The 15278-nt window shown below is 15.1% G+C and overlaps 1 protein-coding gene across 1 annotated transcript in view; it reads left to right on the forward strand.

Annotated features, from left to right (window-relative positions):
* LOC102670865 (guanine nucleotide-binding protein G(o) subunit alpha) overlaps nt 1-15278 on the forward strand; it is an 84816-nt gene that overhangs the window by 67734 nt on the left and 1804 nt on the right. Inside the window, exons 5-7 of the mRNA XM_031514249.1 lie at nt 1048-1176; nt 2544-2673; nt 14005-14158. Coding sequence (XP_031370109.1) covers nt 1048-1176; nt 2544-2673; nt 14005-14158 — 413 coding nt within the window. The remainder of the gene's footprint in view (nt 1-1047; nt 1177-2543; nt 2674-14004; nt 14159-15278) is intronic.

Raw genomic sequence — 15278 nt, forward strand, 5'->3', positions numbered from 1 at the left:
AATAGTTATTATTATAATATATATAATATAATATTTTAAATAGTTATTATTATACTTTTTTCGATATAATAGCAATATCTTTTTCTAAGAAATAACAAGCTGTATTAATTAGTCCAATAAAAATTATACAATCTATTAAAAAAAATTAATGTTGACCTTCATGTAATTCTTGAATTATTCAAAACATATAAAAATATATACGAAAGATCGGTTCTAGGAATCAAAATAAACATAATTGATATAAAATGTTGATTGAGGCCAATTTATTAATAATTGAAGTTTACATAGATAAAAAAAGATAGAATTAGAATGAGATTTTATTTCCATCATATAGCAGTCTCGATCTGTTTCTATCTCTTTTTATTTAATGAAAATTTAAATTGCTCATAACTTAATAAACTTCAATATTTTTGTATACTATTTTTTATATCGTTTTGATTTCTAAAATTGATTTTCTAGAAATTAAATTGTCTAGGATGTTTCTCAGGAATACATGTATATATGTATATATATTATTTATTATCTTTATAAGATTTTAGAAATTGAAAAAATTCATTTCTTTGATTAAAATTTCAAATAAAAAGAATTCTGTTAAAATTTTAAAAATATTTATTGATATTCTTATTTAATATACATACATTTATTACTTTTATTATAAATTTTTCATATTTTACATTAAATAAAAATAAATATAAATTATAATTAATACAAACTTAATAAATTTATAATCATAATAAAAAATATAGTTTTTATATAAAATTTATTTGATTTTTAAATTAACGTAATTTTCTTTATCAATTCTATCAATATATATTTATTGTAATTAAATTTAAATTTACTTAATTTATAAAATTATTTTAAATTTATTAAATTAATAAAAAAACAAATTTTGTATTGTTATAGATATTATATATATTATAAAACATAATTCTTAGATATAATTCTTAATTATAACAAAAACATAATTCTTAAAATTTTTCAATTTTTGATATTTTAAAAATTTTTTAAAAATTTAATCAACATTTCCTTTTTTATTTGAAATTTTAGTTTTCTGGATGATTTAGACCGATTAGGAGCAAGGGATTATCAACCTACGGAGCAAGATATTTTAAGAACTCGTGTCAAAACAACGGGCATAGTGGAAGTCCATTTTTCCTTCAAGAATCTTAATTTCAAGTAAGTAATAAAAAAAAAATATTTCATATATGTACATAAGATAAATAAAAATAATATTTAATAGATTTATAAATTTTTAAAATATTAAATTTATAAAATTTTAAAATATTATTATATTTTAGAATTTTAAAATTGCTACAAATTTTTATTTTTAAAAAATGGATTATGATGATTATTTTTTTATATTTTTCAATATCTACTAATTTTAAAATATTTTAAATGAAATCTTGTTTGCTAAATTATTTAAAATAAATAATAAATATAAAAAATATATAAATTATATATAAAATTAAAATATATAATAAAAAACACGATAAATAATACATATTTTTATATTATGATATATATTTTTAATTATTTACTTTCATATATGGAACTATTGTTATATATTTTCTTTTTTTATATTCCAATTTTCTTTGAATTTATTTATAAATACCATGATGTTATGAAAAAAAATATTTTAATTTCTGTTATACACATATAATACATTTTATATAATTACACAAATAATAAATCAATTATATAGGAATAGAATTTTAGAAATAATTATAGCTTTTATAACTTAATTCTAAATTTATTTTAAAATTTATTTTAAATCATAAAATTGTATTTTTATTTAAAAATTACAATATATTCAATTTTATATATAGAATGGATAATCTATTTTAAAAGATTTAATTGTAAAACAAAAAACTGTTTAAAAAATGATTTTAAGGTATTTTAATAATAAAAATTTTAGTAATAAAAATTGAAATTATTTATATCAATGATTTATGATAATCAATGATAATATAATGATTTTAATAATAAAATAAAGAAATTAAATAAAGAAGGACAATAAAGAACAAAGAAAGAGCAACGACTTATGAATGATTAAGCATGAATCACTAATTTGATAATTTAAGAAATTGAGAAACATTCTTCTTTAAATTCTTGTTCTATTAAGAAATATTTGTACACATTATATCATGCAAAAAGAATTTACATAAATATTAAATTTAATTTATATGTACATGTGTAATATTATTAACATTATGTTTATTTTATATTATTTATATATTATATTTNGATAAAGCATACATTTGTGATTAAAATTTATAATATATAATCTCTTAAATACAAAAATAATATATGAAAATTCATTTTATACAACATAATCAATTAAGTAACTAAAATATAATAATTTGAGTTATCAATTAATAATTAGTAAAGATAAATATTTAAAATAATTTTATAAATTTAATGTATTGGAATAATTATTTCAAAAGTCAGAACAATTTAAAATAATAATAACAATATAGAAATTAATTATTTAATTATTCTATAAATTTTGAATCTTTATTTATTATTATAATAATTTTTTTCAGATTATTTGATGTAGGTGGTCAAAGAAGTGAACGTAAGAAATGGATCCATTGTTTTGAAGATGTCACTGCGATCATATTTTGTGTCGCGATGTCTGAATATGACCAGGTTTTACATGAAGATGAAACGACGGTAAGAATTGAAATTCTCAAAACTTCGTTTTTAATAATAAAGAATTAATAATAATAATAATTTTTATATATTTTGTTGTTTTATAGAAATTTTAAAGAAATTTTATTATTATAATATTGATAATAAAAAGTAGAAAATCAATGATGAATATTAGTGAGCAGAAATAAGAAATAAATGATTAGAAAATAAAAAATTAATAATAATAATTTAATTTTTAATAATAATAATTAAAATTAAAAAAAAATTATTAAAAAAAATAACATTAATAAAATAAATTTAACTTTTTTATAACCAAATTTTTATATCTTAACATTCTTATCTTACATTCAACAAATAATTTTTAATATTTTAAGAAATATTTTATTAAGAAATTTTTATAATATGGAAATTGATATAATATCATATCAATAAAAATCTTTTTATATTATAATCAAAAATATTATTAAAAATATTAATAAATAATGTGTATTAAATTTTAAAAATATATTTTAGCAATAAATAGACATAATTGGAATAAAAATAAATCAAATAATATAATAACATTAAATATACTTCAAATATAATACAATATAATAATAAATTATAAAAATATTTTTTGAGGTAATTATTGTTGCAAATTTTAAGTTAAACTATAGTTAAACTATAGTTAAACTATAGTTAAATTTGATCATATATAAGAAAATAGTTCATTGCAATTTATATATTATAAATTATAATATTTTTAATTAATATGCATATCTCATATTTATTTATATAAATATATATTTTTATAGTCTTTTTTTTTAATTTTATATATATATAATATTTTTTATTATTCTTTTTTTTTATTTATTATATTTTTTTTATAATGCATGATAATTATAATAAAAAAGAATATATCTTGTTGGTTTTATTGATTTTAAGATATCATTTAATATCATAATATCATCATTTTGCTATATTTATAATATATATATTTATACAGATGTTCACAAATATTTCACGATTCAAAATAATAAGAATTATTTTTTTCAAAAATTGGTTAATCATATATACTATTTTCTAAAATTGTTTTATATTGCCAGACAAAATGATAGCATATCTTGTCATTTCAATTCATTTTTTTCAAAATAATGCAATTTATCTAAATTATTTATACACATTTATATAAAGTATTTTTTGTTAATAATAATAGAAAAAAATCAATTTTAATTAATATTTTTTTTTCTCTCTAAAAATTTTACCTGTTCATGTGAAAAATGGATAGGATAAATCCAAAATAAAAATATTTTTAATGTTTTTTTTTTATATGTTAAATTTGAATTTAGTTTAAAATTATCTAATAATATAAGTAAAAATTATCTATTACTTTAAATTTTGCAATTTTGAAGATAATGCAAACATTGAATTTTGCTATATTCACAAAATCGTAAAATATAGGAACTTTTTTTTCAATATTTTTATCAACTTTATTATATTATAATAAAATAGTGCTATTCTTTTCCTTAATATATATTAAGTCAAATTTAATTTATAATCATAGGATTCTTTTCTTTTAAGATAAGATTATTTTGAAATTCACTGTACATAAATAAGTTTCACTGTATATAAAGATTTAAAAAATATTATTAAAAAATATTTTTTCTTAATATTCGAAAAACCATAACATTTTTTATTAGGTTTCTATTTGAAGATAACAATTTTTATAAATTTTTTTTTTAAATTAAAAATAGAACAACTTCAGAGCGATATATGTCAATAAAAAAAAAAAGATAATAAATCAAATTTTGACTTTATAGGAAAAAATATAATTGTACAATGGATTTGATAAAAATATTAAAAAAAATTTTCTATATTGTTTCTCAAATATATTACAAAATTAATATTTTGTATTCATTTATCTACAAAATCTAAAATAATTTTTATAATTAAATTCAAATTTAACATAAAATTTATCAAAAAATTTTATTTTCATTAATTTGTTTCTTCAGATTGTTTCTTATTTTATCCATCCATTTATAAAATTTATAGAAAAAAAATATTAACTTTATTTAATCTTCTTCTATATTATTAAATAAAGAATACTTTATATAAATATATATGTGAAATTTAAATTTAGATATTGAATTATTGAAAATTGAATTTTTGAAAAATATTAAAAATTATAAGACGCGCTATCATTTTATTCAGAAATCATTTATAATTAAATATAAATTAAACTAAAATAGAATGAAATACATGTATATATAATTATTTATGAATTAATACATTTATGGTAAAATAAATATCGTTCTGCTACGATGTATATTAATATATTTATATTTATGTATATTTAATGATATTATATATACATATTAATGTATATTTAGTGATTATAGATATTTATTTTCTTTAAAGAATCGATTCGAGATTAAAATAAACACAAAAATTGATATACGAAAATATTGATTGAGACTTATTTATTATTAGTTATAAGCAAATTTAAATTTGTATTATATGTATCTATATATATATAGATAAAATGAGATGAAAATAAAATAAAATAAATTAAGATTAATCTTTGTTGTTCGTTGTTTCATTCTATCTTCTTTTTATTTCATAAAATACAAATTTTAATTAATAAATAAATCTCAACTGATATTTTTGTATACTTTTATGTTTTTTTTTCTTTTTTGTTTTTCATTTTCATATAAATCTTTATATATATAAGTATTTTATAATACATATACATATAATCTGTTTTCAAATAATTGCAAGCTAGTCACAAATAAATAAATATTTGTTATGAACTTAATTTATTTCAGATATATCATTTTATATGTATATTTGAAAAGTTACAATAAGAAAGAGTATAGAAGAAATATTTTATATTATAGAATATATTAAAAATATATGAACTTTTATAAATTTCTCTTTTATAAACATTTTCTTACTTTAAACTTTTATAAACTCTTTAACTATACAAAAAAAAAATTCAAAAATATTCGAAATTAAAATTAAAAATTCATAAATATTCAATAATAAATTTAAATAGTAACAAATTATTATAAGCTTCTTAAATAAAGAAATAGATGAATTATTGAATTATATGAATTATATTAATTATTTGAATTTTAGAACATCTAGTATTATATTGTTATTGCATTTTAAATTATTGATAACTGCTAACTATTTAATCTCTATATTATAATGTCATTAATTAATTTGTCATGCTTATGTATTTTTCTCTAGATGAAGTTGTAAATTATTACTTAAAAAAGAAATATAATGTATTCAATTTATAATTTAACGATATACAATAGTATATTATGAGCTAAGTTAAATCTTTATCTTATTAAGATTATCAAATATTTTTCATAATTTATCATAATAAATAAATTATCATAATTTATATTGATATATAATTTAATATTTATATCAATATATCATTATATATTTATATCATTTCAATTTTTGCTTTGTTTTATAATTTAGAACAAAAAGTTTTTTCAAAATGATATAATTGTTTTCAGTAGTTCATTTAAATGAATGTAATATAAAGTTATAATGTGTCATTGCATATAAAAACGAAAAGATACTTGATACATGATAATAATAAAATTTGTAACAATAGAGTAATTTAAGAAGTCAAGGAAGCCTAAATTACACTTTGATACTTATATATCTACTAAAGAATCATATAAAGGATTTTAAACTTTGAATGAATGAATAGATTAAAAATCTTAATGTTAATTAATATATAATATATATAACTTATTTTAATATTTTATATTTTTAAATTTATATAACAATAACAATTTAAATAGTTAGTGACACTTGTTTCTATTCTTTAGACTTTCAAATTCGGCAATTTTTTTTATTACATCGATAATTCCTTTTTTCCAATGTCCAGTTTTTTTGTAATTGTATATAACTAATGGCCATCTTTGCATCGAAAATTTGATATTAGATATTCATTAACCATATAATATATATATAATATATATATACGTATTTTTTATCAATATTTTTTTTAAAAAATTGTAAATATAAAAAGAAATTTATAAAAGAAAAATTTATATTGTTTTTTGTAAACAACATGCTGATTCATATAAATTTTTTATAATTGCACTTTTTTCGTGATCTTCAATTTTTTAAATGAAATACTATAAATTATTTTATATGATATTTAAGAACAAAATATATACTATAGTAATATAGTATAGTATAGTTCTTTATAAAGTTATATATTAAGGTCAGAAATGAGATAAATAATTCAATCATTTCGTAATAATACTGTTCATTAAATTAAATTATTAATTACATGATTAAATTTTGATAATAATAATTTTTTTCTTTTAATAAATAATATATTTCCTATAAAGAAATATTTTTTAATAACATATTTCTTATAAAAAAATATTTCTTAATAACATATTTCTTATAAAAAAAAATTCCTAACTCGCATTTTTTTTTTTGTTGTCTAAAATCACTTTAAGCGAATAAAATTGAGCCAATTGAAAAATTGATTATTTTTCGATTTTATATTATAACTTACAAATTATTATATATATATAAAAGAATATATAATTATTATATATATATATATAAAGAAATAGAGGAAAAGTTTTTGGATAAAAATTATTTCTTTTAATATTACTATTTAGTAAAATATTTATCAATTATTTACGTAATAATTAGAAAAATATTTTAAACAAAATTTATAATTTTTTTTTAAATTCATTTTTTCACAATTCACAACTAATAGTTTCAATAATTATAAAAGAAATTTTTTTTACATTTTTTTTATTGTCTTGTTATATACAATAATCTGGAAAAAGAAATTCTGGATCTCATTGTATATATGATATAAAATATTGTATACGCAAGAGAGATTTCTGAGATTTTCATAATATATATATAATTATCCGATTTGAATCAAGCAAATATTAAGCAAAAAACGAAAAAAAAAAAATATTTATCATATAATAAATTATTAAATATTATGAATTCTATTTTAATTAACAACAAAATGAGTAATGAATAAAATTCTATACATTGATTTTATTAATAGAAATGAAGGAATTGATAGTGTTGATTAGTGAAGAATTATTAACAATAAGAAATATTAAAAAATTTATATTATAATAATAATTAAATATATATATTATAATAATTAAATTTCTTTGTAGTAGTTTCTTTGTTCTATTATAAATATCAATAATAAATATATGAAGATTCTAATAAACATGAAAATGCTTTACATAAATCTTGCAAATATTATTTGTTTATTATGATTACATTATGATTAATAATAATAATAATGAGATGTTAATTAATATTACATTAGAATTTTCATTGTTTAGACAACTTCATAAATTTGTGAATAATATACATCCATTTACACATGAAAAACTTTTAAAAGTGATAAAGAATAAAGAAGTATATATATGAGAAGAAGGAGATATTGTGATTTTAAATTATACTTTATGAATTATAATATAAAATCAAAAAATAATTGAATTTTCATGAATCAATTTTATTCTCTCAGAGAAAATTTTGAACAGTAAAAAAAATTGCGTAATGCTTATGTACTATTTCCAAAATTTAAAAATTTTTTGAATTTGAAGATTGAAGATTTTTTCTTATTAGTAGCATCTTTTGATACAGATTATTGATATAAATTTCTATTGACTTTTATTTTACTATTTTTGTTTTTAAATCCTCTTATATCTCTTAACGGTAAATAATATCTTTATGTAATTTCATAAAAAAATTAATAAATATCAGATTTGAAGATCTTAGTAATAATTCTACAAATCTATTAGTTTCTATTCTTCTATTCTTTTATTCATAAATTTATGTAAAAAATTTCTCACTATTTTACAATTGATAATATTACATCTTGTTAAAAGAATGTATCTTATACAATTGCAATAATGATTATAACATATAAATTTATTATTCAAAAATTAAAAATATTTATTTCTATTTAACGCTTCATTACAAAAATGAGATCCTATTAATATATCATCAATAATATTATATTAAATATTTATACGAAAATACATTTGAAATACTGAATTTTCAATTTTTCATATATATTTGATAAATTAGATATTTGTCATTATTATTGTTGAATTCATTTATTCAAAGAATTTATTTATAACAATTATGATCGTTTTTATTTATTATTAACCAATTACAAAAGTTTGATAGATTATTTGATTGCAATTCTTGTATTTTATGACTTATAAAGTTTTTGTAATCGTTCTTAAAATTTTATGAATTAAAATAGGTGATATATCATATTTCTTATCAATCATCTTTTTAATCATTCTTTTTATTAAAATAGTTGATTCTTTTTTAAAATTTGCTATTTTTTATTTTCGATCGGCTGTAACATTTTCTTCTTAATATTCCATTTCAAATGTTTTTAAACATTATCAAAATAATTTTCGTTAGTTTGTATTCTTTATATATATCAATGTTTTTTGTTTTTTATTTTGACATTCACAATAAACCCATGTCTATTTTTTATTCAATTAAATAAAAAATTATTATGATTACATCAAATATGTATCGCGATAGATCAAATTCTTAAATATTCTAAATATGTAGAATAAATTAAATATTTTAAATATATAGAATATGTACAAAATTATATGCAAGATAATTATTCTTATTTACAAAATATAAATAAAATATAAATATAAATAATGAATGAATTTATGAAAAACTAAGCAAAAATAAATATTGTGATAGATAATAATAATTAATAATAATAATGTTTACATTATATAATCTTATCATAAGATAAATTTATAAATTTTATAAAATGATTAAATTATTCTGATCTTATGACTTTAAATGATCTTGAAAGTTATTGTGTGACACATGCTTGAATTTGTTTTGAAATATTTTCATATATAAAAAATATATAACAAAATTTAGAATAATTTCTTCAGTTAAAAATTAAAATCTCCAAAAAAATGTAACTACAAAAAAATTATATGAATTATTATATTGTTTACAAAAAATAATACAATTTTTTTCTCTATCACATTTTCCATATGTTAACTATTTTCGAAAAAATGCTGAAAGATAATAATATCTTATGTATTAATAAAAATTTAATATATTATAATAAATTAATACAAATTTTATATATTTTAATTTTTTAATTGAAATGCGATGATATTTTATTCTATTTTTAAAAATAAATGTATTTGAAATTCTATTTAAATTATTTATTCATTTAAAAAAATTTCAATTTTATTATAAACATTATTATAGATGCATCTGAAAAAATCCTTTCATTTTTTCTTGTTTTTAGAATATCAATAAATTTTTTATTTAAAAAAAGATTTCAATATATATTTTTTGTATTATATCAAGTAAATAATAATAAAATAAATTGAAATATTAATTTTATTTTTTTCAAGTCATTAGAATTGTATAATTTGTAAATTGAGTAATATAAATTTTATATTATGTATTATTAAGTTATATCATTAAATAATATACGCATAATCAAGTATGTAATATAAATCAAGTTTTTGGAATTCTGTTTATATATATAACTTTTTACAATGTTTTTTTCTAAGACGTTTATAATATCTTTGGAATTAACGAAGTTATAATTATTTATAAAGATGTATATATTACTGATTTTGATAATCTTCAAATATCATTGTCAATATTCTAATTTTATATATAATTATCTATAATCATCTGTATATATTTGATTTATTTGTAAAAATATTTTTAATATCATATATTATATTTTTAAAATATTTAGTATAAGTATGAAATATGTTTAAAATAAGTTTGGATACATCGAACTATGAGATATTAATAATGTAGTCAGATATATAAATATTTCGAAATAAATTTTCGGAATCTTATGATATGTACATATAATGAATAATAATAAATATTATTTCACATTATTGTGTATATGTTAATAATAATGATATTAATATAACTTAATAATAATATATTTATTAATATATATTTTTTAATACTGCATTTTATTAAAATTTTTAATATTTGAATTTATTATATATATATATATATATATATATTATTATATATAATATTTGAATTATTAGTATAAATAATTTAACAAACATAAAATCTTCAAATCAATATTGAATAAAGGTTTGAATTTTTACAAAAATGATGATTTTGTTTCATTTTTTAATGAATTAGTTTTGGTTATGCTAAATAAACATATAATATATATAATGTAATCGAAAACTTTATAAATATTTTAATTTATAAAGTACTGAAAAATAATATACATATATATATAATATAAAATATTGAATAATGATTTTCTAATATTATATATTTTCTAATAAATAATAAGCGATGAATAAATTTTCTAAAGATTAATTAAGAAATTATTTCTGTAGAAAATGTTACAATTAAGATTATTAGAGTCCTTAAACTATAAATTATCTAATATTTAATTACTTGGTAAATATTTTTGTTGATATCTAAAAAACTAAAACCAAATAGCAGTTGTATGTACACATATGTTAATAAATTCATCCAAATACTTTTGAAGAATCAATTTTAGAGATCAAAATAAACAGAAAAATTGGTATATAAAAATACCAATTGAAATTTATTTATTATGTTAAAAATAATTGAAGTTTAATTAAGCATTACCTGAAACCAAGATAAAGCAAGATACAATGAAGATAAAGTTGTTTTATAATCCATCTCATTTTATTTGCTTATATATAAATATAAATTTTAATTGCTTATAGCTTAATAAATAAGCTTCAACTATAATTTTTGTATATCAATTTTTTTTTTTTTAATTTTTAGAATCAGTCTTTCAAAGATATCTTAAGAATAATTCTGTAAAATGCAATTATTTTTTTCTTTATTTCATTTTCAAAAATTGTTATACCTGGATTTGTTTTATTTAGTAATATTTTTAAAATTATTATTTAGAAATAGTTTCTACGACATTTATAGTTCCTAATAAATTGTATACTTTTTCTGGATTGTTGTAGGTGTCAAATTATCATATTTTTCTATTTAGCTATTTGATTTGGTTATTTTTTTTATATCATTATCTTTTTTTGGCCAAATTTTGATATTTATTTTCATATTTTATTTAATTTTATTAACATTATAAAATAGATATTTTTTTTTAATCTTTTATACATATTTAATTTATATAATAAATTTTTATTATAGTTGTTATTTAAAGTCTCTTCCATTATATGTTACTAAACCATTAACATTATCATACTCTCTATGTTAACAAAACTAATTATTAAACTAAATTATTAATTAACATTATCATATTTCTAAACTATTAACATTATCATATTTTCTATACTTTAACAAAGCATTTCCTCTTTTTAATTTTTATATATGTACATTTTCTTTTTTCTACAAATGACTTTAAATTGATTAAGTTTATTAATTCTTGCAATTAATCTTAATTATAAATAGTCATGGATGTTTAATCAGTATTTTTATCATATTTTCTAGTCTATGCTGTATATTATTTTCATAGGATATTTTATTTCTAATCTTTAAACTTAAGTCTTAGACATATATAATTAATTATATGTATATATTATTTTTACTTAATATTTTTTGTCATTAAATGTAATTAAGTTTTTGATTTTTTTTTTTTAATTTTGCCTTTAGTTGTTCTATAAGATATTAAATTCATTCATAAAATTTTAATTAGTGTAATAATTATTTTTTTATATAAAATAGAAATATTCGTTGATTATGTTTTATTTAAATATTATATATTATTTCATAATTATTTAGATATTACTTTTTGATTATATTTTACAAATTTCATAGATTATTATTAGAATTATATTGCTATATTCTATATATTTTATTTATATTTTATTATTATTTCTATTTTTCTTCTTAGAATCTGATGAAATTGATTTTTTTGTTGAATCTACACATTTGTTTTATATCAGCTGTATCTATTCTAACAAAATTGCATATTCATCTATTTTCATCTATTAACATCTATCAACATACATTTTAAATATCAAGAAATTTAAATATTTCTAGATTTTGATTTCCTTTTATTTTCATGATTTTTATTGAATTAATCTGACATTATCTTTTTTCTTGAAAAATATCTTGCTTATTTTTATATTTATTCTTAAATAACTAAAATTTCTTTTGTTAAAATTTCATTGAATATTGTATCAAATTAATTTGTAGAATTCTTTCTTTATTTCAATCAAAATTAACTTTATTATTTACAATAATATTAATTATTATTGATGCAAATATAGCATAAATAATAAAATTGCATTCATCTACATATATAAATATCAACTTGAATCTTTTGAACTCTAATTTAATTAAATTATATTAAATTATAAAAATAAAAAATAAAAAAATTAATATATTAAGTTATATATATAATTTTTATTATATAAATAATTACAAATTGTTAATTTTTTACACTATATATATATAATATAATAATAAATTTTATTATAGGTATTAATTAAATATTTTACAAGATAAATAAGAAATAAAATATATTGCTATATATCAAAATAACATAATGAATAATTATAAATTAAACTATTGTATAAAATTGTTAAATTGTGAAATTTATTGATTTACAATTTTTTTAATTGATTTTATAATTTTAATTGATTGCAGAAATATATTTTTTAATATTTTCATAATAATTTATTAATTATCATTTTTCTAATTTTACTAATAATTAATTATATTTTATTATTAATCAATATTATTAAAGCAATTTCAGATTAATTTTCGCTTGTTAAATATTTAAATATTTAGAAATATTCAAAGCAATTAAATCTTTAATAATATTTTATATTTTAATTCATTACTAAACTAATTTCTTAAAAATTTATCTTATCACAATTTGAATTTTTTCTTCTTATATATATTGACACATTATAAAATGCTATAAATACTGTTTTAAATAAAAATTTTTAATGATAATGAATTTATGATATAATATTAAACGTACAAAAATGTACAAAAAATGATTTTTAATATTTGCAAATTATTTAAATTGCAATTTTCTTTATATTTTTGAAAAAAAATTTTTTTATTTTTTTGTATTATTTTTTATTATTGTCTATTTTACTTTTCTTTTTTCTCTTATTTTATTTTATCATATATATAAATTATATTTGATATTAAGATATTAAATCTCAGTAATATGATATTTTATATCTTTATAATTAATTATAACAATTAAAAAAATATATATTTATATATATTAAATATATATATATATAGTTTATTTTTTATCTATATTATTAACATTATTATATTAATTATATTAATTATTATTGTTTGTGACATTGTTTATTACAGAATCGAATGCAAGAAAGTTTGAAACTATTCGACTCAATTTGTAATAACAAATGGTTCACTGATACCTCAATTATCTTATTCCTGAATAAGAAGGATCTTTTTGAAGAGAAAATTCGCAAGTCTCCACTCACCATTTGTTTCCCCGAATATGCTGGTAAGAATTTTTTTTATATTTACATATTTATTTTTTTTTAAATTTACTATATTCACTAAATGTATCATTCATATATTTTTAATATACATAATAATATTATTAATTATTAATTAACAATTAATTATCAATTATTAGTAATTTAAAATGATTAGCAATAAGTATTATTAATTAATAATTAATTTATTTAAAATTAATAATTAAATTATTAATTATTAAAAAATTATTTTTATTTTAATTTCTATTATTATTTTTCATATGCATGAAAAAAATAAAATTATCGATCTATGAAAAAATAATAATTTCAATATCTATAATATGACAAGATATTTAATATTTATTTCTTTCCAAAAAAAATTTCTTCCCAAATTGTTAAAATTTATAATTCATAGTTATAATTCAATAGTTTATGGTCCATTATGTTACGTTGCAACAAAATTAGAAAAGATAAGAATTTCGAAAATCTGTTAGTAAGGCCATCTATTAGTAAAAATTGAAAATTGTGTATGGTATAAAAATAAACGTGGAAAGTTCACATTGTTATAAAAAATCTGTAATCTGTTGCCGTCCTTGGAATTCCTTCACGCTCCACAAGAAAACTATATATTTTTGTTTGAGATACACTAATTTAAATAACATATAATTTATTGTCATTTATCTTGTGAATTTTTGATACATATGGATTCATTTTTAGATAATATAAATTAAAATGTAAAAAGCAATGCTATTCTAATATTTAATCATTATTTTGATAATTATTGTATAATTTTCAATTTTTTATTTTTCAAATCATAAATCATATAAAAAGACATTTATTTGTATAGAAATTATATATCGTACATGATATTTATTAAAATTTTAAAAATTAAATATATATTTCATAATTTAAATTTTGATAGATAAAATATACATATAATACAAAAATTTTATAAATTAAAAATTATAAATTTATAAAATAACATATAACATTTTTATTATAAAATTTAATTTTATGTTGAAAATTGTGTAATATTCATTTTTTTATATAATTTAATAAATTGTACGAATTTAATTTAATTTTCTTTATTTTATATTCTATATTAATTTTGAATATTTAACTTTTTAAATAATTAAAAAATATTAT

This window comes from Apis dorsata, unplaced genomic scaffold, assembly GCF_000469605.1.
Source record: "Apis dorsata unplaced genomic scaffold, Apis dorsata 1.3 scaffold_943, whole genome shotgun sequence".
Lineage (NCBI taxonomy): Eukaryota > Metazoa > Arthropoda > Insecta > Hymenoptera > Apidae > Apis > Apis dorsata.